At 39.1% G+C, this 26700-nt stretch overlaps 1 protein-coding gene across 1 annotated transcript in view; it reads left to right on the forward strand.

Annotated features, from left to right (window-relative positions):
- LOC121387043 (chorion peroxidase-like) overlaps positions 1-21495 on the forward strand; it is a 38744-nt gene extending 17249 nt beyond the window's left edge. The window contains exons 5-13 of the mRNA XM_041518053.1: positions 1819-1879; positions 3440-3531; positions 4229-4339; positions 9066-9164; positions 11251-11642; positions 13125-13378; positions 15586-15758; positions 18176-18278; positions 20778-21495. Of these exons, the coding sequence (XP_041373987.1) occupies positions 1819-1879; positions 3440-3531; positions 4229-4339; positions 9066-9164; positions 11251-11642; positions 13125-13378; positions 15586-15758; positions 18176-18278; positions 20778-20844 (1352 nt within the window). The 3' untranslated portion in view covers positions 20845-21495. The remainder of the gene's footprint in view (positions 1-1818; positions 1880-3439; positions 3532-4228; positions 4340-9065; positions 9165-11250; positions 11643-13124; positions 13379-15585; positions 15759-18175; positions 18279-20777) is intronic.
- Positions 21496-26700: the final 5205 nt, after the last annotated feature.

The following is a 26700-nucleotide window of genomic DNA, read 5'->3' on the forward strand; positions in this document are numbered from 1 at the left end:
CTGGTCAGTCAGTAGAACTGATCTACCATTGTCTGCTACTTTCATAATAGAACTATTATTTGCCTTGAGAAACAGGAGATCATAACGTCTGGAATATCAAATGAATGTTACCCAGGGGATGAAGACACACATTCACCTAATGGTATCTATCGTGTTTACGTTTACTATAAAACCACTTGAATGAATACAGTGTTCTAGCTAGCAATATATAAAAGGGCTCTGCACCATGCCCCAGTTTTCTGTCCTAATTCATTGCCGTAAAAAAATGAATAATATATATATATATTTGTTTTTATAATAAAACACTTGCGTTCCTCTGAATGCATATATACAGCGTTATCACGGGTCTGAATTCAACTAAGAAACGCCTGACAATATCTCGTTTTGTCACAGGTGTGAAAGTCCACCATGGTATCGTGGTTTTGTTAGTGGTTACGACTGCAGACGGGCAGCCAGCCAGTCGTATCAAGCTTGATTCCATGGGCAGTCATCCTCACCCTGTCGCAGACACAACCACAAATTACGTAACTAATTAAGCAAACACCCAGTTGAAAGTAGTGTATCACGATAAACCTTGGTTAATTTTCCTTTAAAATAGCTTAAAATATTAATACGTCTGATAAAAATTCCCAAAAGCTGATTTTAATGGATGTTCTACGAAACGCGGCACTTCTAATGATACCAATATAAACACATTCAGACCAAGATACTTGTAATTTTCATCGATACAATTGGATCCTTATAATATGGCACAAAGCAAGCATGACTGCAAATCGATTAATTAATAATAGTCATTTTTAGAATGTCAACAATTAAATGCAATGAGCATCTTGTGCACATGTATATGTATGCAGATATCAATTTAATTATTTATTTACTTGTTTGTTCTTTTCTTTCGTTCTTTATTTCTTCATTTATAGATTTTTTTTTTTTTTTTAAATTGTGGTTGGTATTAAATGGTATACGTTCTACAAACAATAAAAAAACAAGTAATAGTGATCAGACAGTTTGCAATGACTAATTATGGCTTATTTCAATAATATAACAAAATATATATGTTATGCATTGATACAATAATTATACCTATAGTTATGGGTACCTTTTCGTCAATAATCCAAATTTAAGAATAATAAATCTGGTTTTGGAAACCGATTCCCTCCCTGCAGTATACATACGTTTATAAATGTTTGAAATAATTGATTAAATAATCCAAAATTATCCATTATGTCTTTCAATGAATGAAATCGGTATGGTTGTAAAATAAAGTGCATAACTTCATGGTGGTAACATTTCATTATTTGTGTAGATTTGTGGAAATGTAATCATGATTGTAATCATGATTGCTAGACAATGTATTCGCAATCGTTATCGATTACTTTCAATTATCTTGTAATCGTAATCGTGACATTCTAAAGTAATCGTAATCGTTATCGATTACTTTTGTAAAGTAATCGCCCCATATATATATATATATATATATATATATATATATATATATATATATATATATATATATATATATATATATACATATATACACACACATACATACATACATACATACATAATGAGAGAGATGTGAGAGAGATAGATAGAGAGAGAGAGAGAGAGAGAGAGAGAGAGAGAGAGAGAGAGAGAGAGAGAGAGAGAGAGAGAGAGAGAGAGAGAGAGAGAGAGAGAGAGGAGGGACGATACATGGAACTGGAAGTCCTTCTGTAAATGTAACACATGATGGAAACCAAGACTTATGGTTTTCAAACAGAATTAATGATAATTTTTATTTCTGAAAGTACTAACATAAAGATGTTTGGGTTTTAGAAGTGGAAGACTGTTGTGAAGGGTTGTTACCAGATGGCAAACACAATCACTATCACACAGGGTAAGTATGATACTATTAAACCTGAACAGGGTTAGTCACGGATACATTCATTATTACTCAGAATACGCCACAGACAATATTACTATTACACACATTAAATCAGATACCATCAGTATTACTCTGGGTAAGTCAGACATCATCACTGTTATACATTTTAAGTCACAATTTACTATTACACAACAATTTACTATTACACAAGGTAAGTGACAGATACCATCACTATTACTCTGGGTAAGTCAGACATCATCACTGTTATACATTTTAAGTCACAATTTACTATTACACAACAATTTACTATTACACAAGGTAAGTGACAGATACCATCACTATTACTCAGGTTAAGTCAGACACTGTCACTATTATTTTGGGCAAGTCACATACACTATCGCCGTTACACATACATGTGGCATACACAGTAGTATACAAATAAAAAATAAAGTTTGTTTTATTTAACGACGCCACTAGAGCACATTGATTTTTTTATCTTATCATCAGCTATTGGACGTCAAACATATGGTCATTCTGACACTGGTTTTTTAGAGGAAACCCGCTGTCGCCACATAGGCTACTCTTTTACGACAGGCAGCAAGGGATCTTTTATTTGCGCTTCCCACAGGCAGCATAGCACAAACCATGGACTTTGTTGAACCAGTTATGGATCACTGGTCGGTGCAAGTGGTTTACACCTACCCATTGAGCCTTGCGGAGCACTCACTCAAGGTTTGGAGTCGGTATCTGGATTATAAATCCCATGCATCGACCGGGATCCGAACCCAGTGCCTACCAGCCTGCAGACCGATGGCCTAACCACGACGCCACCGAGGCCGGTCAGTAGTATACAGTCTTATCGGCGATGCCCTCCTCCCCCAAACAAACAAATTGTATTTTACTTGAAACTAAGCCTCCATAGAAATGACATGCTAGCAGTGGTTTCATTGGTCAAATGAAACACCATCCCGACATGGGATAGAACCGGTTATGTGCAGATCTAGAGCAGATACAAAGATCTTATTTAATTAAGCTTGCTGTTTCATCATTATATATAGAAATAACTCAAAGTTTCCGCAATAAGCAAATCTTATCTGTGATAATGGCTCTTTAACATTCGCCTGAAGCGCGGTAGGACTAGGATCGATCCCTGTTGGACTATTTCTTGTTCTAGCGAGTGCACCATGACTAGTATATCAAAGGCCGTGGTATGTGCTATCCTGTCTTTGGGATGGTGCATATAAAACTTAAAAGATCCCTTGCTACTACAGTGAAATCTCTCAAAACCGTACCCTCTGTAAACCGGATTTCCCTCAAAACAAGACGTTTTTCATGTTCCCTTCTTAAATATCTGTGCACGAGAACCTCTCTAAACAGGATACCTCTTAAAACCTTTTAAAAGTTTCACTGTAATAGAAAATTGTAGCGGGTTTTCTGTCTGAAACAATATATCAGAAATACCAAATGTTTGACATTCAATAGCCGGTGATTCATAACTTAATGTTCTCTAGTGGTGTCGTTAAACAAAACTTTAACTGTAACTTTAATCGCACTTTGATTAACTGTTTTCAGGGGTCCATGTTTTCCAATACCAATTCCAAAAACAGATCCGCACTTCAAACGGAAATGTATGGACTTCTTACGATCTATGCCCGATGAAAAAGGTTTGTTACTTCTAGAAATTTTATTAATTGATTTGATAGCTATATCCAATTTTTATTTAAAAAAAAATGGCGGTGGTAGGGGTAGTGGTGGGTAAGGTAGGTGTCCTTTTTTATTTAAATTATCAGTTTAGGCAAATCCACTTTACATATTAACAATGCTTACAGAACCTAATACTATTAAAACTTCTCAACATGTTCATTTTTTACTGAGGAAACGTCGACTATTTTTATATAATTTTAATTTCAGTGAAAACAATTCTTTTAAATTTTTATACCATATTACAAGTTCTGATTCATGCAAACCGGTCGTATCAATATCCTATATTTAGATTCTTTAGATCATATCACAGTCAAGAATTTACGAAAACAAAAATTAGAACATTCTACCCCCCAATCCCTCCCCCACAAAACAAAATAAAATAAAAATAAAACCTCCATATCTACCAGACACTGTTACATGTGTATTTTAAAAACTGTCAGTATTATTTTCTTTAAATTATTGTCAGAAAGTCTTTGAACTCAGTGTCATAACCACCGCGAACCCATGATTTGGCCACCTCAAAACAGGGCCACAATTCGGCTCTTGAAAGGTATACCCCAACTGTTACATGGGGAACCAAGCGATGATCTTTATTCAACACTCAGTACTTGTTTCGTGGGATTTGTACAAGTTTCACAGTTTCACTTTATCCTATAGGGCACAAATCACACAGGGAACAGATGAACATGATCACTGCCTACATGGATGCGTCTCAGATATATGGATCTAGCGTCAAAGAGATGAATGATCTGCGAACTTTTAATCTGGGTAAGTGTTTGATATGTGTAAGTCTTTGACGTGAGTGTGCTGTTAACGTGAATGACTTTTTAATATGGGTAAGTGTTTGATATGTGTAAGTCTTTGACGTGAGTGTGCTGTTAACGTGAATGACTTTTTAATCTGGGTAAGTGTTTGATATGTGTAAGTCTTTGACGTGAGTGTGCTGTTAACGTGAATGACTTTTTAATCTGGGTAAGTGTTTGATATGTGTAAGTCTTTGACGTGAGTGTGCTGTTAACGTGAATGACTTTTTAATCTTGGTAAGTGTTTGATATGTGTAAGTGTTTGACGTGAGTGTGCTGTTAACGTGAATGACTTTTTAATCTGGGTAAGTGTTTGATATGTGTAAGTGTTTGACGTGAGTGTGCTTTTTAATGGGTAAGTGAATGACTGTTTAATCTAGGTAAGTGTTTGATGACGTGATGTGTAAGTGTTTGACGTGATGTGTAAGTCTTTGACGTGAGTGTGCTGTTAACGTGAATGACTTTTTAATATGGGTAAGTGTTTGATATGTGTAAGTGTTTGACGTGAGTGTGCTGTTAACGTGAATGACTTTTTAATATGGGTGTAATTGTTTGATATGTGTAAGTGTTTGACGTGAGTGTGCTGTTAACGTGAATGACTTTTTAATATGGGTAAGTGTTTGATATGTGTAAGTGTTTGACGTGAATGTGCTTTTGACACGAATGACGGGTAAATCTGGGTATGTGTTTGATATGTGTAAGTCTTTGACGTGAGTGCTGTTAACGTGAATGACATTTTAATATGGGTAAGTGTTTGATATGTGTAAGTGTTTGACGTGAGTGTGCTGTTAACGTGAATGACTTTTCAATATGGGTGTAAGTGTTTGATATGTGTAAGTGTTTGACGTGAATATGCTTTTGACACGAATGACGGGTAAATCTGGGTAAGTGTTTGATATGTGTAAGTGTTTGACGTGAGTGTGCTGTTAACGTGAATGACTTTTGAATATGGGTTAAGTGTTTGATATGTGTAAGTGTTTGACGTGAATGTGCTTTTGACACGAATGACGGGTAAATCTGGGTAAGTGTTTGATATCTGTAAGTGTTTGACGTGAATGTGCTTTTGACACGAATGACGGGTACATCTGGGTAAGTGTTTGATATATGCGAGCACTTCTCCACTGGGCTACGTCCCGCCCTTCTCTGTTATGAAGTTCGTCGGTGGAACGTTTCGTCAACATTTCCATCAACTCAATCTTTCTTCCACAGTTTTGATTCAGAAACTTTGTACAACGATCCTTTTTGGTACCCTCGACAAACTAATAGAGAGATAGTTTGGAAATATGGAGTTTACAATGTTTATTACATATTTTCAAAATTTAAATTGAAAAGTTGAAAGTCTGTCGTCGCCTTGAGGAGTTTAGATACTTTTGAACTATGATTCTCGGGAGTGGGTGGGGGGGGGGGGGGTAGACTTTTGATTGGATAGTTCTAAAACTTAGTATGAGCATGGGCAGTGTTCACTAACTAATGGAGAAATCTTTTAGAACATTAGAATATTAACATTAGAATATTAAATGTCCGCAGTAGGGCTACGTCTGGATTTTACAAGGAAAGAAAAACAAAACACGACATAGAAAACTAGTCAGATATTGTAAGATGAGAGCAAGATAGATAGAGAACAGAACATTATTTTTGTCTGTAATATCAGTGCGTAACTTTGGGATGAAACGTGTTTGAAGATACAGCGAACCCAACACCAATTTAGTGAGTCCTACCACGTGCCAGTGATAAAACACCACAATATATTCAAATACATTTTATTTTTTGAGTCCTACAGTAATAAAACACTATAATGAGTTCATTTTATGTTTTGTGACCTACCACGTACCAGTGATAAAACATAATAGGTTCAAGTACATTTCATTGTGTTAATGCTACTACGTGCCAGTGATAAAACATAATAGGTTCAAGTACATTTCATTGTGTTAATGCTACTACGTGCCAGTGATAAAACATAATAGGTTCAAGTACATTTCATTGTGTTAATGCTAACACGTGCCAGTGATAAAACACAATAGGTTCAAGTACATGTCATTGTGTTAATGCTACCACGTGCCAGTGATAAATCATAATAGGTTCAAGTACATTTTATTGTGTTAATGCTACCATGTACCAGTGATAAAACACAATCGGTTCAAGTACATTTCATTGTGTTAATGCTACCACGTGCCAGTGATAAAACATAATAGGTTCAAGTACAATGCATCGTGTTAATGCTACTACGTGCCAGTGATAAAACATAATAGGTTCAAGTACATTGCATTGTGTTAATGCTACTACGTGCCAGTGATAAAACACTATAATGAGTTCATTTTACTTTTTGTGACCTACCACGTACCAGTGATAAAACATAATAGGGTCAAGTACACTTCATTGTGTTAATGCTACTACGTGCCAGTGATAAAACATAATAGGTTCAAGTACATTTCATTGTGTTAATGCTACCACGTGCCAGTGATAAAACATAATAGGTTCAAGTACATTTCATTGTGTTAATGCTACCACGTGCCAGTGATAAAACATAATAGGTTCAAGTACACTTCATTGTGTTAATGCAACCACGTGCCAGTGATAAAACACAACAGGTTCAAGTACATGTCATTGTGTTAATGCTACCACGTGCCAGTGATAAATCATAATAGGTTCAAGTACATTTTATTGTGTTAATGCTACCACGTACCAGTGATAAAACACTATCGGTTCAAGTACATTTCATTGTGTTAATGCTACCACGTGCCAGTGATAAAACATAATAGGTTCAAGTACATTGCATCGTGTTAATGCTACTACGTGCCAGTAATAAAACATAATAAGTTCAAGTACATTTCATTGTGTTAATGCTACTACGTGCCAGTGATAAAAACACCTAATAGTGATAAAACATAATAGGGTCAAGTACACTTCATTGTGTTAATGCTACCACGTGCCAGTGATAAAACATAATAGGTTCAAGTACACTTCATTGTGTTAATGCTACTACGTGCCAGTGATAAAACATAATAGGTTCAAGTACATTTCATTGTGTTAATGCTACTACGTGCCAGTGATATAAACACATTGTGTTAATAATGATAAAACACAACAGGTTCAAGTACATTACATTGTGTTAATGCTACCACGTGCCAGTGATAAAACATAATAGGTTCAAGTACACTTCATTGTGTTAATGCTACCACGTGCCAGTGATAAAACATAATAGGTTCAAGTACATTTCATTGTGTTAATGCTACCACTTGTTGTGTGCCAGTGATAAAACATAATAGGTTCAAGTACACTTCATTGTGTTAATGCTACCACGTGCCAGTGATAAAACATAATAGGTTCAAGTATATTTCATTGTGTTAATGCTACCACGTGCCAGTGATAAAACATAATAGGTTCAAGTACATTTCATTGTGTTAATGCTACCACGTGCCAGTGATAAAACATAATAGGGTCAAGTACACTTCATTGTGTTAATGCTACCACGTGCCAGTGATAAAACATAATAGGTTCAAGTACATTTCATTGTGTTAATGCTACTACGTGCCAGTGATAAAACATAATAGGTTCAAGTACATTTCATTGTGTTAATGCTACCACGTGCCAGTGATAAAACATAATAGGTTCAAGTACATTGCATCGTGTTAATGCTACTACGTGCCAGTGATAAAACATAATAGGTTCAAGTACATTTCATCGTGTTAATGCTACCACGTGCCAGTGATAAATCATAATAGGTTCAAGTACATTTCATTGTGTTAATGCTACCACGTGCCAGTGATAAATCATAATAGGTTCAAGTACATTGCATCGTGTTAATGCTACCATGTGCCAGTGATAAAACATAATAGGTTCAAGTACATTGCATCGTGTTAATGCTACCACGTGCTAGTGATAAATCATAATAGGTTCAAGTACATTTTATTGTGTTAATGCTACCACGTGCTAGTGATAAAACACAAAAGGTTCAAGTACATTTCATCGTGTTAATGCCACCACGTGCCAGTGATAAAACAACACAATAAGTTCCAGTACATTTTATTTTGTAAACTCTCTGCGTTATTGTAATCGCTTTAAGTGATGTTATCACGATTCTAACATTTGTTATTCTACGACTTGATAGTGTATCATTTCTACAAGTTGTAAATGTTTATAACTGACCTTCACTTGAAACTTAAATCTGATTTTGTGATTTAAAACGTCAACATGACATAACCTGGAAAAAAATCCACCCAACAATATTTCCATTGTATTTTCAATCTGTTTATTGACTGCCAGGTCTACTCATTATAATATGGGGGCGGTATGTAGCCCAGTAGTAAAGCGCTCGCTCGATACGCGGTCGGTCTGGGATCGATCCCCGTCGGTGGGCCCATTGTGCAATTTGTCGTTCCAGCCAGTGCACCACGACTGGTATATCAAAGGCCGTGGTGTGTACTACCCTGTCTGTGGGATGGCGCATATAAAAGATCCCTTGCTGCTAATCGAAAAGAGTAGCCCATGAAGTAGCGACAGCGAGTTTCCTCTCTCAATATCTGTGTAGTCTTTAACCATATGTCTGACGCCGTATAAACGGTAAATAAAAATGTGCTGAGTGCGTCGTTAAATAAAACATTTCTTTCTTTTTCTTTTTTTCATTATAGTATAGCCATTAAAATATATTAGATATAGGTTATTGAGCTGATATGTTTGTCTTCGTTTGGCAGGTCTCTTAAGAACGTCAGCTAGCAACCAGCTGCCTCGAGGTAAAAACATCCATAGGCCGTGCAAGAACGAAACCGAGGCTCCAAACTGCTTAACGTCAGGTTCGTGATAGTTTCAATGTCTACATCCATGCGAGTATCTAACATCGTGTATGTGAGTTTAGTTTTAATGTGTAAAATCACGTGAGTAGCTAACACCGGGTGAGTTTAGTTTCAAACTACAATCACGTGAGTAGCTAACATCGTGTATGTGAGTTTAGTTTTAATGTGTACAATTACGTGAGTAGCTAACATCGTGTTTAGTTTCAAACTACAATCACGTGAGTACCTAACATCGGGTAAGTGAGTTTAGTTTCAAACTACAATCACGTGAGTAGCTAACATCGTGTATGTGAGTTTAGTTTTAATGTGTACAATCACGTGAGTAGCTAACATCGTGTATGTGAGTTTAGTTTCAAACTACAATCACGTGAGTACCTAACATCGGGTAAGTGAGTTTAGTTTCAAACTACAAACACGTGAGTAGCTAATGTGTACATCACGTGAGTAACAATGTGAGTTTAGTTTTACAATCACGTGAGTATCTACATCATGTATGTGAGTTAGTAACATCGTGTATGTGAGTTTAGTTTTCAAATCTACAATCACGTGAGTACCTAACATCGTGTATGTGAGTTTAGTTTCAATGTGTACAATCACGTGAGTAGCTAACATCGTGTGAGTGAGTTTAGTTTCAAACTACAATCACGTGAGTACCTAACATCGTGTATGTGAGTTTAGTTTCAAACTACAATCACGTGAGTAGCTAACATCGTGTATGTGAGTTTAGTTTTAATGTGTACAACTACGTGAGTATCACGTGAGTAGCTAACATCGTGTATGTGAGTTTAGTTTAAGTGTACAATCACGTGAGTACTATCAATCACGTGAGTAGCTAACATCGTGTATGTGAGTTTAGTTTTAATGTGTACACTCACGTGAGTAGCTAACATCGTGTATGTGAGTTTAGTTTTAATGTGTACAATCACGTGAGTAGCTAACATCGTGTATGTGAGTTTAGTTTTAATGTGTATAATCACGCGAGTATCTAACATCGTGTATGTGAGTTTAGTTTCAAACTACAATCACGTGAGTATCTAACATCGTGTATGTGAGTTTAGTTTTAATGTGTACAATCACGTGAGTAGCTAACATCGTGTATGTCAAACTACAATCACGTGAGTAGCTAACATCGTGTATGTGAGTTTAGTTTCAAACTACAATCACGTGAGTAGCTAACATCGTGTATGTGAGTTTAGTTTTAATGTGTACAATCACGTGAGTAGCTAACATCGTGTATGTGAGTTTAGTTTCAAACTACAATCACGTGAGTAGCTAACATCGTGTATGTGAGTTTAGTTTTAATGTGTACAATCACGTGAGTAGCTAACATCGTGTATGTGAGTTTAGTTTTAATGTGTACAATCACGTGAGTAGCTAACATCGTGTATGTGAGTTTAGTTTTAATGTGTACAATCACGTGAGTAGCTAACATCGTGTATGTGAGTTTAGTTTCAAACTACAATCACGTGAGTAGCTAACATCGTGTATGTGAGTTTAGTTTTAATGTGTACAATCACGTGAGTAGCTAACATCGTGTATGTGAGTTTAGTTTCAAACTACAATCTCTTGCTAAAAGTATAATCGGAAACTTCACTGGACGAAACAAAAAAGTTTGTTTTGTTTAACGACGCCACTAGAGCACATTGATTTGTGAATCATCGGCTACTGGATGTCAAACCTTTGGCAATTTTGATATATAGTCTTAGAGAAGAAGCTCCGCTACATTTTTCCATTAGGTCAGGTTATAGGGCTTAACGTGCACATTCAGAACAAGTTGTTATAGGATTCACCTTTTCCATAGACAGGATAGCACATATCACGGCCTTTGATATATACCAGTCGTGGTGCACTGGCTGGAGCGAGAAATAGCCCAGTGGGCCCATCGACGGGAATCGATCCTAGACCGACCGCGCATCAATGCAAGCGATTTACCACTGGGTTACATCCCGCCTCTTCACTGAACGATTCGACAGGATCTTGGTATGGGTTTCTGGTCACCCTGATGTTTGTAATAGTTCCTGGACAACTGCTCCCCACTAGGTACAACGTTGTGCGTCATTGCTACGTACGACTTGTGTCATTGCAGGCGATGTCAGGGTCAACGAAGTCCCTGGTCTGACGGGACTGCACACGCTGTTCCACAAACTTCACAACCGTATCGTGCGCATACTCAAGCGCCTCAACCAACACTGGAATGATGAACATCTCTTCCAGGAGGCGCGCAAAATCAACGGCGCCATATTGCAGCACATCACGTACAAGCATTGGCTGCCTATCGTGCTGGGACCTGGCGGGATGCGACAGTCGAGGATTTCCTGGAGGTACAGATACCAGCCGACTCTCCGTGCCGAGGTCTTCAACAGCTTTGCCACGGCCGCCTTCCGCTTCGGGCATAGTCTCGTTCCGCGAGAGTTCAAGACAAGCGTCAGTGACCACACCCTAGTGGACACTATGTTCTTCCGACCGTACTTCTTGAAGGTGAGAGGTTCCATCGAGATCTATAGAAGACCACTTGGTAGGCAAAGGTGGGGGTATCGAGCTGTGTGGTAAAGTGTTTGCCAGGGAGGGGTGGGATTGAGCTATGTGGTAGAACGTTTGCCAGGGAGGGATAGGATTGAGCTCTGTGGAAGAACGTTTGTCTGGGAGGGGTGGGATTGAGCTATGTGGTAGAATGTTTGCCAGGGAGGGATGGGATTGAGCTCTGTGGAAGAACGTTTGTCTGGGAGGGGTGGGATTGAGCTCTGTGGTAGAACGTTTGCCTGGGAGGGGTGGGATTGAGATCTGTGGTAGAACATTTTCCTGGGAGGGTGGGATTGAGCTCTGTGGTAGAACGTTTGCTTGGGAGGAGTGAGATTGAGCTCTGTGGTAGAACGTTTTCCAGGGAGTGGTGGGAATGAGCTCTGTGGTAGAATGTTTTCCAGGGAGGGGTGTGATTGAGCTATGTGGTAGAACGTTTGCCAGGGAGGGATGGGATTGAGCTCTGCGGAAGAACGTTGTCTGGGAGGGGTGGGATTGAGCTCTGTGGTAGAACGTTTGCCTGGGAGAGGTGGGATTGAGCTGTGTGGGAGGGGGCAGGAGGGACAGTTTCCCCCTGAGAATCTCACGTTTTTTCACTCCAGAAAATAACATACACATCTCAGGGTTTAATTTGTATAGTGTTTTATTTGTTTATAAAAAGTAGTGCCCCCCCCCCCCCCCCTAGGATTTTTATCAAGGTACGGCCCTGTTTCGTGCCTAACGGCAGTCCATATATCTAATGTCGTTGAGCACAGTCATTTTTCCTTTTCCAAACAGTAGCCTAATAGCCGTAGACCAGTTCTTTAAAATGTATCGAGTCGAGGTTTGTTTATCAATGTTTAATTTAATGAACTAGTCGTAGATATACTACTGCCTCGCGTAGTTATTAAACATATAAGAAGTACTAAACCAAATAACTTCCGGCTGGGTCAAAGTTCGAGGTGCACCAAACTTTTTATAGAGAAGTGAACACCACAAGTCCTGTGATTTGTGATAAATATGAGTTTGTTGGTTATGAAAAAACTTGTTTCATCTGGGTAAAAAATGTATGCAATTGTATTTCATATAATACCACTGTGTCATGTAGCCTTGTGCTTGAAACATGTATGGGGTACCTGTAACAAAATGTACTCGAATTTTGTGCGGAACTAAGGTAGTCATAGATGCTACCCGTTATCTCAGAATTGAGCAGCTTGACCCCCAATTGTTTTCTAATTAACTTTAAGGGTGAGGGGTGGTAGTATTTATATCCGTGGCGTTTATGTCGATTGATACGCTGCAGGTAGGCGTTTTAGCCACATATGTTAATATTGTCGTCTATGGGATTTAATTTGGTAGTATACACCCCATACAAATTATGTCTTTCCATTGCCACACAGTAGTACTTAACAGCTGTTGATATGTCTCACACTGTTAAACAAACATTCCTTTCCTTGCACAAAGGTGAACAACAGCCGAGGGTTGTACAGCATCATGGACGGGATGGTGTCGCGCCCGTGTTCCCGCCCTGACCGCTTCCTGACGACCGGCCTCACCAATCACCTGTACGAGACAATTGTGCCGCCCATGGACCTGGCCGCCAGAAACGTACAGCGAGGGCGGGACCACGGGTTACCGCCCTACAGCCAATACCGTCGTCTGCTGCGCCGAGGATCGCCCAGAGTTCAACTCAGCCGGAAGTGCCTAGAAACCTACAAGTATGTCCCAGGCATAGGCGCACGAGCTCCCATTCTTTGCCCTAATTCAACCAAAATGCCCGAATCTGGATAACATTTATTCGTATTAGCCAGGGCTTTTAGCTTATGGTAGCCCCAACTCCCATGGCTAGTGATATTCAATGCCTGGCTAGTAAATAACTACTGTTCACATGCCCGACGGCTAGTGAATTTAGTTTTTGTCAAATGTTGCAGTCAAGTCTATTTTGTAAATTTGCAGGGCCGTAGCTAGGATTGTCTGTTTGGTTGGGCAACTGAGTAGTTAATAGAGAATTTTTTCCGAATTTTTTCGGGGGTGGGGTGGGGTGTGTGGGTGGAGTGGGGGTGGGGTGGGGGGTGGGGTGGGGGGTGGGTGGGTGGGGAGGATTGCCCCCCACTAGCTACGGCTCTGATATGAATACTCTGCCTCCACCTCAAGCCCCCAATGTTAGAGTTTTTAAGTTCTATCTCTCTCTTTAGGCAACATACATGTATCTGATTATTACTATTATTTAGTAAAATTGTATTAATTTAAAGTAAAGTAGAGCTAGTTAATTTTTAATTGTGGCTAGTAAATTTTTTAAATCACTGATCCCATGGCTAGTGGCTTTTATGAAAATTCTAGAAGCCCTAATAATTAGCAATACTGCAAAATAGTTAAATAGGGTTGCAAACGAATCGCTATACATTTTAACATGGATTTCAAATTTAGTAATATTGTGGGTAGAATAATGTAAATATGTAATATATATATGGTGAAAATGTTTCAGGCGCTTATTGTCCCCGAATTTCTCTATCGTTTTTGCTAGCGGCCTAGGTGGCGTTGTGGTTAGGCCAGCGGTCTACAGGCTGGTAGGTACTGGGTTCGGATCCCAGTCGAGGCATGGGATTTTTTAATCCAGATACCGACTCCAAATCCTGAGCGAGTGCTCCGCAAGGCTCAATGGGTAGGTGTAAACCACTTGCACCGACCAGTGATCCATAACTGGTTCAACAAAGGCCATGGTTTGTGCTATCCTGCCTGTGGGAAACGCAGCCTGTCGTAAAAGAGTAGCCTCTGTGGCGACAGCGAGTTTCCTCTAAAAGTGTGAGAATGACCATGTGTTTGACGTCCAATAGCCGATGATAAGATAAAAAAAAATCAATGTGCTCTAGTGACGTCGTCAAATAAAAGAAACTTTACTTTGTTTCAGTGTTGTAGGAAATTATTAAAAATCCTCTGCATTTGGCCAAGAGTATCGGTGAGGTATATGATACACCCTTCAGTAGTTTGATGGAAAACTATAGATATTAACGAATATGTTACGGATATGATTCAATTCTAATTATTTTGGACTTCTGATTACCACCATCCCAAGTTGTTCCTACATGTGATGTTTGATGGTCCTGTATGCATCTGTATACAAAATATGATCCGGACAAGGATTTACTGTTATGTGCAATAGACCGCGAAAAGTAGGTCACAGTGACCTAGTAATAGTACGCGACACACCCACATCCCAAGTTGTTCCTACATGTGATGTTTGATGGTCCTGTATGCATCTGTATACAAAATATGATCCGGATAAGGATTTACTGTTATGTACAGTAGACCGCGAAAAGTAGGTCACAGTGACCTAGTAATAGTACGCGACACACCCATATCCTAAGTTGTTCCTACATGTGAGGTTTGATGGTCCTGTATGCATCTGTATGCAAGATATGGTCCGGATAAGAAAACGTTAACAGACAGACGTTCTGACGGACGTACGGACGTATGGACAACGCCGGGCGTATAAAAAGGACCTACAGTTAACTCTCTTGAATAGTGATGTATCTGAGCGGGACGTAGCCCAGTAGTAGAGCGCTCGCTTGATGTGCGGTCGGTTTGGGATCGATCCCCGTCGGTGGGCCCATTGGGCTATTTCTCTCTCCAGCCAGTGCACCACGACTGGTACATCAAAGACCGTGGTATCCTATCCTATCCTATCTAATGGATGGTGCATATAAAAGATCCCTTGCTGCTAATCGAAAAGAGTAGCCCATGAAGTGGCGACAGCGGATTTCCTCTCTCAATATCTGTGTGGTCCTTAATCATATGTCTGACGCCATATAACCGTAAATAAAATGTGTTGAATGCGTCGTTAAATAAAACATTTCCTTGTAAACATTCCTTTCCTTTGTGTAATGGTGAAATTTACTTTTATAAATTGATGTTTTCATTTAATCAGCAACAACTATGACGAAGTGGATCTGTTTGTGGGTGGACTGACGGAGAAGCCGTACAATGGCGGAGTCGTAGGACCAACATTTGGTTTCATCATTGGTCAACAATTCTACAACCTGAAGAATGGAGACCGGTTCTGGTACGAAAACAAGAACTACCGGACAAGGTTGACTGCTGGTTAGTACAATGAAAGAATGAATGAATGAATGAATGAATGAATGAACGAACTGAAAGAATGAATGAATGAACGAATGAATGGATAGGTGAGCTGAATGAATGGACTGAAAGAACGAATGAAAAAAAAAATTAATGAATGAAAAAAGAGAATTAAAAGTTGAATGAATGGATGAAGTAATTGACTGAAAGAATGAACGAACGAACGAACGAACGAACGAACGAACGAACGAATGAATGAATGAATGAATGAATTGACTGAAAAAATGAATGAATGGCCGAGATGAAAGAATAAATGAAGAATTAATTAATAATGACTGAACAATAAACATTTAACAAAACCAAACTACCACAACTAAGGGACCGTCCACAATTTTCAACATTTTTACGAGCGTACAAACCGTACGCGGGGTGGGGGGTGGGGGTGGGGGCGGGGGTTTAAGGGGCCAGCGTACACTTTTTTTGATGACATTTAGGGATGTACACTTTTAGGGGGGAGGGAGGGGGTGGTCAAAAGTGTACTCTTTATACACTTGTGAAAATATTGAAAATTATCAATATCAATTGGTGCAAACATTTGAAAATGATTGCTAGTTAAAGTACAGTGTTCTGGTCAGGAGTTTCATAGGGCAGGACGCTAATTTAATGGTAGAGGATTTTAATTCGAAAGTCTTCTTGTTTTAAAAACAAATGTTGCGTATGATCGAAAGTTTGACATTCAATAATAAAAAAACCCATACCTGTACGTATAGATATGGAAGCATATTTTTAAAAAGCCCAGATGCACGTTTTAATGCATGCCTCTTTTTAATTTGCTAACCTTCTTTGTTTGGTGGATGGGTGGGGTTTTGTGTGTGTGTGTGTGTTGTTGTTGTTGTTGTTGTGTTTTTTTGTTATTCGTTGTTTTTCAGGCGGGGGTAGGGGTGGAGGTGCAATCAATTTCTAAAACCAGATTTATTATTCTTAAATTTTAATTATTTAAGAAAAGTGCATTCATAACTTTAGCTATGATTATTGTATCAATTCACTAAATATAGTAACAATCAAGCCATAATTAATAATTGCACAATGTTGGATCACCTAAAACAAATCCTATTAATATCATTATGTTTCTTCTCTTGTGTGTAGTACTAATACTGTTTAATACAATCCACAAATGTAAAATAAATTAATATATTAAATAATTAAAAGAACTGACCGTATTCTTTAGTATGAAAAGGACTCGGTTATTATATTTGACATCGACCGTGTTTGAAAGTGGCTTAAAGTGTTCAACACTGGCTGTATTATTTAGTTTAAAAGTGAATCGATGATTTTGACACTGGTTGTGTTCTTTAGTTTGAAGGTGACCTGATGGTTTTGCCATTGGCTGTGTTTAGTTTGAAAGTGACTTAAAGGGATAATCAACTCAAACATGAGCCTAATGTGTTGGAAGGATGCATACCAGACCACCAGCACATACTGACACTTTAAGAAATGAAAAACATTTAATTTTTCAGTTAATTAAAACCCCCAAAAAACCCGTGATTATTCCTACTAACTGGGGACATCCATTTTCTTTTGTTTTCGGTGCGTCTGTAATTATAGCTTGGGGCGAAGTGATGTCAGCTTCGACCAACTCCAGTATGCACAGTGTAAACAAACGCAGTCATTTACAAGGCACTTCGCTTTTATCAACCTGACTTGTAAAACAACATAAATGACTTGATAATATAATAAACTATTTAACTAAATATATTTCAATTTCTACTAATATAACGAACTGGGGTTATAGTATTTTTTCCTCTTAACCAAATCAAAAGAAAAAATGCATATTATTAGGCCTATTGGTAGGGTACGTTGGAGCAAAAACGACCACTCACGATGCCCAAGTGATAATGTTAGTTTCTTTGGGACTACGTAATTGGTCAGTTTTGTGATTTTAGATGGGAAAGTCTACTTAATCAAGGGTTTTACAGAATTATATACAATAATAAAGCAGGACAGATGATAATATCAATTACCGGTTATCCCACAATACCCTGTTATCTTAATAAAACAGGCACGTATTTTTTGGTTTCTAAACACCTTGACTGGTGACCGTCCAAATATACACCTGCCAATCAGGAACCACAAGTACAGGCCACGAAAAGGAAAGACCAATTAACTAAAAAAACAAAACACTCCGATTATCATTTCAGCACGTGGGTTAATGTATGGACAAAACATAGTACAGTTATTTCGAAACTTTAACAATAGTGGTTTATTTTGTATTGAAAAATAATATATACTTATTGCTGGCATATGGGATGGATATTATTACAGAACATTGCGATGCATCCGCAAAAACCCAGGTACGTTTTGTTTCTTCAGTTCTAAGACTAATTCCTGACGTGACACGTTAAGTGTTACGTAACCACTGACTTGTATTTTTTTTCCAGAACAGCTAAGATACATCAAGAGGATGACCCTGTCACGAGTGATGTGTGACGTCCTTGATCTAGAAGCCATACAGCAGAATGCCTTCAGGATGGTGTCGAAAAGGTGCTCACATACTCATCGTTCAGTTGATGATGATGATGATGATGTTGGTGATGACGATAGTGATGATGATGATGATTGTGTTGGTGATGATGATGCTATGATGATGTGGATGATGATGATAATGATGTTGATGATGACGATTTATGATGATGATGATGATGATGATGATGATGATGATGTTGTTGATGACGATTATGATGTTGTTGATAATAATGATGATGTTGTTGATGATGACGATGATGATGTTGTTGATAATGATGTTGGTGATGATGATGATGATTGATAACTATAATGATAATGGAATGGGAACTAGTTCAGTCAGTAGAGCGCTTGCCTGATTGGGTTATAGAATCTCAAACCTTGGTCGATATATTGGGTTTTTCTCCATCCTAACCCGGAGCGGGACGTAGACCAGTGGTAAAGCATTCGCTTGATGCGCAGTCGGTCTAGGATCGATCCCTGTCGGTGAACCCATTGGCCTATTTCTCGTTCCAGCCAGTGCACCACAACTGGTGTAACTAAGGCCGTGGTATGTACTATCCTGTCTGTGGGATGCTGCATATAAAATATCCCTTGCTGCTAATCGAAAAAGGTAGCCCATGAAGTGGCAACAGCGGGTTTCCTCTCTCAATATCTGTGTGATCCTTAACCATATGTCTGACGCCATATAATCGTAAATAAATTGTGTTAAGTACGTTTCCTTCCTTCCTTCCTTCCTTCCTTCCTGAAACAGATTGCATCGTGACTCATAAGATAACTGCAAGCGCAAGTGCAGTAACTGTAGTTCGTCCCATCATTCTATAAAACTGTTTTGGGTTTTTTAGAATTAAGTTTGGTTTGACGTAACCAGACATAAAAGGCGTTTTGAAAATAATTTTAAAAAATACTCTTTTTTTTTGGTGCAACAAATCAGTCGATTCAGAAATAAATAATTTGTAGTAAATTCCATAGCATGAAAAAAGGCGTTTTTTTGTGGGACGGACTATAAGTTATAATTGAAAAGCACGTTTAAATTGATTTAAACCTGGTTTTTGAGGATATATAAGAAATAGAATACTACAGTTGTCCCCCTTAGATACCGTTTATTTAACTACTTGAGTGGCGACAACGGGCTCTCTCTAATTATCTCTCTCGTCCTTAATCATATGTCCATGAAGTGGCGACAGCGGGTTTCGACTCTCAATATCTGTGTGGTCCTTAACCATATGTCTGACGCCATATAACCGTAAATAAAATGTGTTGAGTGTGTCGTCCTTCTATCCCAACCAGTGCCCCACAAATGGTATATGAAAGGCCGTGGTGTGCGATACATAGCACAGATCCTTTAGTGCTAATGGAGAAATGTATAAGTTGCACGTTTCCTCAGAATTATCGAATGTTTAACACAGTTGCTGGTCGTTAATTAAAAACGTGTTCTAGTTGTATACTTAAAAGTAACTTTTCCTAATCAACTGTAAATTGAAAATTTGATCAATTGGTGCAAATCTATAACCCATGATCAATGATGGAATTACAGTTATTACCCATATGGTTTAAAATATCTTTCTACATATCAAAGTGATACCAGGGCCAATTTTTTCGAAGCAATCTTAGCCTACGAAATCGTAAAATTATCGTAAGCTATGACGTCACTATGGCGTGTGTTGTAGTGACGTCACATCCTACGATGGTTTTACCATTTCGTAGCACTAAGGTCTCACTACACAGATGTCATCTGCCATTGAAACCTATGTTAAACTGCCCAACTTCAAATGAAGATTGCCCATAGAACGGGTTCTTGTTGGCACTAACAACATACACCATTGCGAACATACATTATATAAGGATTTATATTCATTCCAAAATTGTGAACATTTCCGTCTCAGTGTTTTGCTTTATGACCGCATCCGGCTGTAGTAACGGTCCGAACAGGTGGTTCATAAACCGATTCACTCCGGCTGTCACTTGCACTATATACCCATGTCCCAAAAGGTCGATGCACAATATTACAAAATAACATGGGCAAAATACAGCCAGAAGGCTTACCATTAAACATACATATTGTTTTAATTCTTCACCATTTCCTAGAAGTGAATATGTGAACCATAACATGTGCCACAATTAGGAACTATAGTGGACCGTGATCAGTGAACTCTCACCCAGAAGTCTTCTGTGTAGTGAGACCTAAGAGAGCTTCGAAAATATGGGCCCAGAATGCCAAGTGGGATGTAACACTTTGACGTCACATTATGACGTCATCGACTGGCGCACTACAACCTTACAGAAACGTCAACTAAACGATATAAATTAAGATCGATTATGGGTAATAAATATGATATTAAACCCGCTACCATTTCATATCATGTTTATGGGCCTCGTGAAATAGTTTTCATTGTCATTCGCTTGTTTAATATCCCATAACACTGAACCACATAAACCATAGCATATAAATGTATTTACAGTAATTTGTAGAAATGCTGATTCCCTTTCCTATTCATTATCTTCTGTTTTTGTTTGCAGCAATCCTAAAGTCAGGTGTTCGGACAGCTCTATTCCATATTTGGATCTATCTGCATGGAAAGACTGAAGTTTGGTGTCGAATGTTATGGGAAGTACTGACTGAATGCCGATCGTCTACGTTTAAAGGCAGCGTAACACGAACCGACGACCTATTTCATTGTCCACGAAAATGAGGCCTAAAACATTATATGCATCCAAATTGTCAAAAAAATGTACTTTATTCAGCTAGTTACATGTACGATGACGTCATATCACATTTGTAATTGATTTTTTTTTTCTAAAGAAAAAAAAAAAAAAAAAAAAACGTTACTAGATTTAGAGCTTCTATAAATTTCAGTGCTCTGATCCGTATGAATCTGCCTTTTACAGCATATCTAAACGAAAAAAAACCTAAACAATTTAATATCGTATCTCTGTACATGACAGTCTAAATGAAATTTTGATTGGTTCACGAAGTCCAGAAGGTCAGGTGACCATTTATTACAGCCATTCAGACCGATTTATTCCGATCTTAACCTGACCCCCCAATTTTTTTTTATGTCAACACAGTCGCAGATGATCTGCACTGTTCTTCATCAAGTTGGTGACAGATTGTAGAAAGAAAGAAATATTTTATTTAACGACGCACTCAACACATTTTATTTACGGTTATATGGCGTCAGACATATGGTCAAGGACCACACAGATTTTGATAGGAAACCCGCTGTCGCCACTACATGAGCTACTCTTTCCGATTAGCAGCAAGGGATCTTTTATTTGCGCTTCTCACAGGCAGGATAGCAGAAACCATGACCTTTGTTGAACAAGTTATGGATCACTGGTCGGTGCAAGTGGTTTACACCTACCCATTGAGCATTGCGGAGCACTCACTCAAGGTTTGGAGTCGGTATCTGGATTAAAAATCCCATGCCTCGACTGGGATCTGAACCCAGTACCTACCAGCCTGTAGTCCGACAGATTGTAGAAGTTTACCTAGTAAAGTTTACAGAAATGTTGCAAAGTGTCTATGTCGATCTGCGCCTGTTATTATAGAGTTTATGGAAACCGTGCTTTACATATGATTATTGAGGTTGTTAAAAAAAAACGTAGATAGTTGACACTTAGTCGGTATTCTCCGTTATCTATTCAGAAACCGTGCTTTACATATGATTATTGAGGTTGTAGATAGTTGACACTTAGTCGGTATTCTCCGTTATCTATTCAGAAACCGTTACAACTCATGGACCTTATTGTTCAGTAAAGTATAAAATATTTTTCATGACGTTTGTGTTATTGTTATTTGTACGAGTTCAGAACACTTCATGGAATGTTATGGCAGGGGACGGATTTAGTGTTCAGTCTGTCAACATTACTCATATTATCAACATTATTCCAAGCAGCTGGGGGACGAGGGGTGTGGTCAGGTGTGACGGTTCTGTGTCAACCGTGATATTAATCTGATTAAAATTAGCTCTACTGGTCTACCAGTAGATCTAACAGCATTGTGTGGACTCCCCATGTCCAGGTAACATCTCATCTATAAATAACAATTTAAATATCGACCAATTACACTTCGTCTTTTATACCGTTATTCGGGAGCATACAAATTCTAAAAATATCGGGCGAGACTATTTATGCAATAGGTGAAATTGTTGGTCTAATTCAACATTGAAAAAACATGGGAAAAAGTGCAGTAATAAATTCTGGATTGTATACTAGTATAAACAGATTTTATGGCTATACCATCACGGTTTTTTTTCGTCTTGAAACGAATTTTATATAAAATTTTATATTGAAATTAGTTTCCGGCATACTTCGTAATTCACCCGAATCATTGCATATACCCTCGGCATAATCCCGAATGTTTTCAAATTATTTTCAAATCACTGGTATGATTTTGCAAGTAAAGTTTTGATTGGTCGAACTAAAGGTCAACTGGACATGAGCTCCAACGGGCTGCTGTTGGATCCACATGTAATAGCAGAGCTAATTTTAATTAGATTGCCGTGATATCACCTTCTTGTTTGGGATATCCGAGAGCTGGCGCTGAGGTAATTGCTTCCTTCAAACTGATGAAAGCACTATCAGTTTCCTCAATCCAAACGAAATCAACTAATGAACTGGTAAGTTGAGTCAGTGGTTTGGCAAGTTTAGAAAAGTCTTTTGTAAATCTACAGTTGTAATTAGCCAGACCCAAGAATTGCAGCAGCTCCTTTCGGAACTTAAGTGTCGGCCAAGACTTTACTGCCTCGATTTTCTCTGGCTGGATGTGAACACCATCAGCCGATATAACATGGCCTAGGAAATCTACTTTCTCTTTGAAGAAATGACATTTTTTAGATTTAATTTCAGGCCAGCTGAGGTCAGTCGATCTAGAACTGATTGGAGCCGGGATAACGTTTCTTAAAAAATAGTCCAAAAGACATGGTATCATCAAGGAAACAGAGACACTTACTCCACTGGAGACCTCTCAGTACCATCTCCATCAGTTTCTCAAATACGCTCGGATGATATAACATTCCATTCAAACAGCCCATAACGAGTGACAAAGGTTGTTTTCTCTCGGTCTCGAGGATCCATTTCCACTCGCCAGTATCCTGCTTGCACATCCATGGTGCAGAACAATTTGGCACCCCCAAGACTGTCAATACAATCTTTAATTCGAGGTAGTGGGTACGAGTCCTTATGAGAAATGTTATTTATGAGCCTAAAGTCACAACAATGCCTCCAACGGCCATCCTGGCGCTGCACAAGGACTGTTGGGGAAGCCCAAGGACTGCTTGGGGGACTGATTACACCCTGTTGTAACATTCGAGCAACTTCTTTCTCTTCTGCCTCTTGCTTCACCAGCGTCTGACGACATGGAGCTTGTTTAATAGGTCTCGCATCGCCAGTGTCGATGCGGTGCTTGACTATGTCTGTTTGACAAAGATCATCATCGTTCTTTGTGAACGTTCCTTTGTATGAATAGAGGAGATCTCTGAGCTGTTCTTGATATTCTGAGTTGAGATTTGATTTACTCTGATCAAATAATTCAATTAAATGATCAGGTACTACTGTATTTTTAAAACTAACTTGTGATACTCTCTTTATTTGCTTATCTAGAATTATACTAACACTTTGGCACTGACAAATAATTCTTCCCCGAGCTAAAGTATATTCTGTATCAAGAACATTGATAACTTTCAGTGGAGCTACCTTATTGTAATTTGTGACCACTGAATTTCCCATTATTAAACCAAGTGTGAATAAAATCTCCTTGCAGGGTTCTACCAATATCGGGGACAGTTCCCGATGAAGTTGAGGCAAGTGGACTTGGATAATAGATACAGACTGAGGCAGCAACCGGATGTCATCTGAAACAATGACAGTGGTTTCAGCCCTCACAGTAGGTAACCGTCTGCCCATCAACCGGATCCTCGACCTGGGAACATCGATCAGACCCCACCCACCCCTAATATGTCTAAAACATCTATACCAAGAATACCATCACAGTCATGGGAATTACCAACTTCTACAACCAGGAATTCCTCCACAGTGGGATTCAGGTCATCACTAATATGAACAAGTGCTTTAAATATTCCATGTGCCTGGAATAAGGTCCCATTTACAGCCTCCAGCGCCACGTCAACCGAGTTGATGGCTACTGAGGATGGAAAGCGTTTGCTTGCAGCTGGGGAAAGCAACGTATTAGAAATCTTAATATTCAATAGTTGGCCTTTATCTCGAACTTTGAAGCAAGCCTGGAAATTAGCCTTAACAGTAACTAGATCAGATGGATTGAGGAAGGAGTCAGGGATTGTCTTCCCTTGGCGAGAAACCAAACAAATCTCTCCCTCCATCTGACCGCTTGTTTTATTAGCTCTGACTTCCTTATGATTTGTGGTTGGTTTATCACTAGTCTCCACCGAATCCGACTTAAGTGGGGTTCCATTTCCATGACAATCATTAGTCTGGGAATTTAGAGGGCACTCGGAAGCCCAGTGGCCAGTCTCATTGCATTTGAAACATATACCGTTGCCTCTCCTAGAAGTACTAGGGGATCGCGAATAACTTCGGCCCTCCAAATGATTCCTTTTATTGTGAGAGTATTTATCTCCCTCATTATTCTTCCAAAATTTACTAGTCTTCTGATTTATCTCTGTCGGTCTTCCTCTATTTGGGCGACTGTATAGATGAGATGACCAAAGTTGCATAGATGCCAACTTTTCCACAGTCGTTTGAAGATCTGACAGCTGATTGGTCATAGTACCGAGTCTCTGGTCAACTGAACTGTCCTCTGTCTCTGAACCAAAATATACTCTCTTTCCTTGAGAAGGACGAAGGCTCAAAGCACGCACATATCTCTGCTGAGCAGGATTGCCAACAACCGACTCATAAAGTTCAGCCACATCAACTGCCTCCTAAAGAGTGCGTACATCTCGTTCCATAAACCGGAGTCATAAGTCTTTGTCTACGGCCCTCTTCAGTGCATCCAGAGCCAGCCTCTCCTGAAGTTCATTGGGAAGATCAGGGTAAGCACCTTGTACGAGATACCACAGATCATCCCGCAAGTCAGCAATGTTCTCACAAGACTTGCGACTTCGCCCCATCAGCTCCGCCCGTTTAACATCTGGAAGACTGGTTCCATATCGTCTGCGTAGGCTGTGTGAAAGCCTTTGGTAGTCCAGTCGCTCAAGCTCAAGTAGTCCTGCGTACAAACGCTGAGCTACACCCTCCATTGCACATCCCAACATTTGGGTTGCCTGGGTATCTTCCCAACGCGATTGTGTGGCCAAATTCCTAAACTGGGCTTCAAAAGCACGGTAATCACCCTTTTTATTAAATTTGGTAACTCAAGTGAGATTCTCCCAAATGAATTATCTTCCCTTGGAGGGCATCTACATGTATCAAGGGAGACAATCCTCCGTGCGAGACCAAGTCCGCTGCTGGACAATCGTATCACCAGACCAATTAGATTTTGGTCCGAACTCGCCAATGGAGGTGGCGCAGAATGCGGGTACCTGGTCTGTCCAGTGTATGGGTAATTGTAACCACTATGCGAGTGCATGGGCTGATTCTCAGGATACACTTCAGTATCTCTGGGCAAGTAACACTCATTGTGTGACCTGGAAGGTAAGTAGTCACCGACCATAGGGTCAGGATATTCTGGCTGTGTTGGTATTTGCGCGACATTTGCTATACTACCTAATGAACTAGCAGCAAGTAAATGGGCCGGAAGCTGTGGTTGGATTCTATTATTGTTCACGATCTCAGACTGTTCATGTCTGGATGGTTGACGGTAAACATCTGGACAGATAGCACTAGTGTACTGGTACTCACTAGGAACTGACTCCTGCATATGGGATGCTTGGCGAGAACGTAATACTATCATGTTTTAATGATACTTCATAATTTTTTATATATTGTAAAAGGTATAATTAGAAAAAAAGAAAGAAATGTTTTATTTAACGACGCACCCAGCACATTTTATTTACGGTTATATGGCGTCAGACATATGGTTAAGGACCACACAGATTTTGAGAGGAAACCCGCTGTCACCACTTCATGAGCTACTCTTTCCGATTAGCAGCAAGGGATCTCTCATTTGCACTTCCCACATGCAGGATAGCACAAACCATGGCCTTTGTTGAACCAGTTATGGATCACTGGTCTGTGCAAGTGGTTTACACCTATACATTGAGCCTTGCGGAGCACTCACTCAGGGTTTAGAGTCGGTATCTGGATTAAAAATCCCATGCCTCGACTGGGATCCGAACCCAGTACCTACCAGCATGTTGACCGATGGCCTAACCACGACGCCACCGAGGCCGGTTCATAATTGAAAAAATAAATAAAAACATTTCAATAGCAAGTTTACACTGAAAGCTGTCCAGCATTCAGAAAACAAAAAAAGTTAAGCCCAAGTGTATTTTGATGTAAGGACATCCAAAGTGAAGTCATT

This window comes from Gigantopelta aegis, chromosome 13, assembly GCF_016097555.1.
Source record: "Gigantopelta aegis isolate Gae_Host chromosome 13, Gae_host_genome, whole genome shotgun sequence".
In the NCBI taxonomy this organism is placed as follows: domain Eukaryota; kingdom Metazoa; phylum Mollusca; class Gastropoda; order Neomphalida; family Peltospiridae; genus Gigantopelta; species Gigantopelta aegis.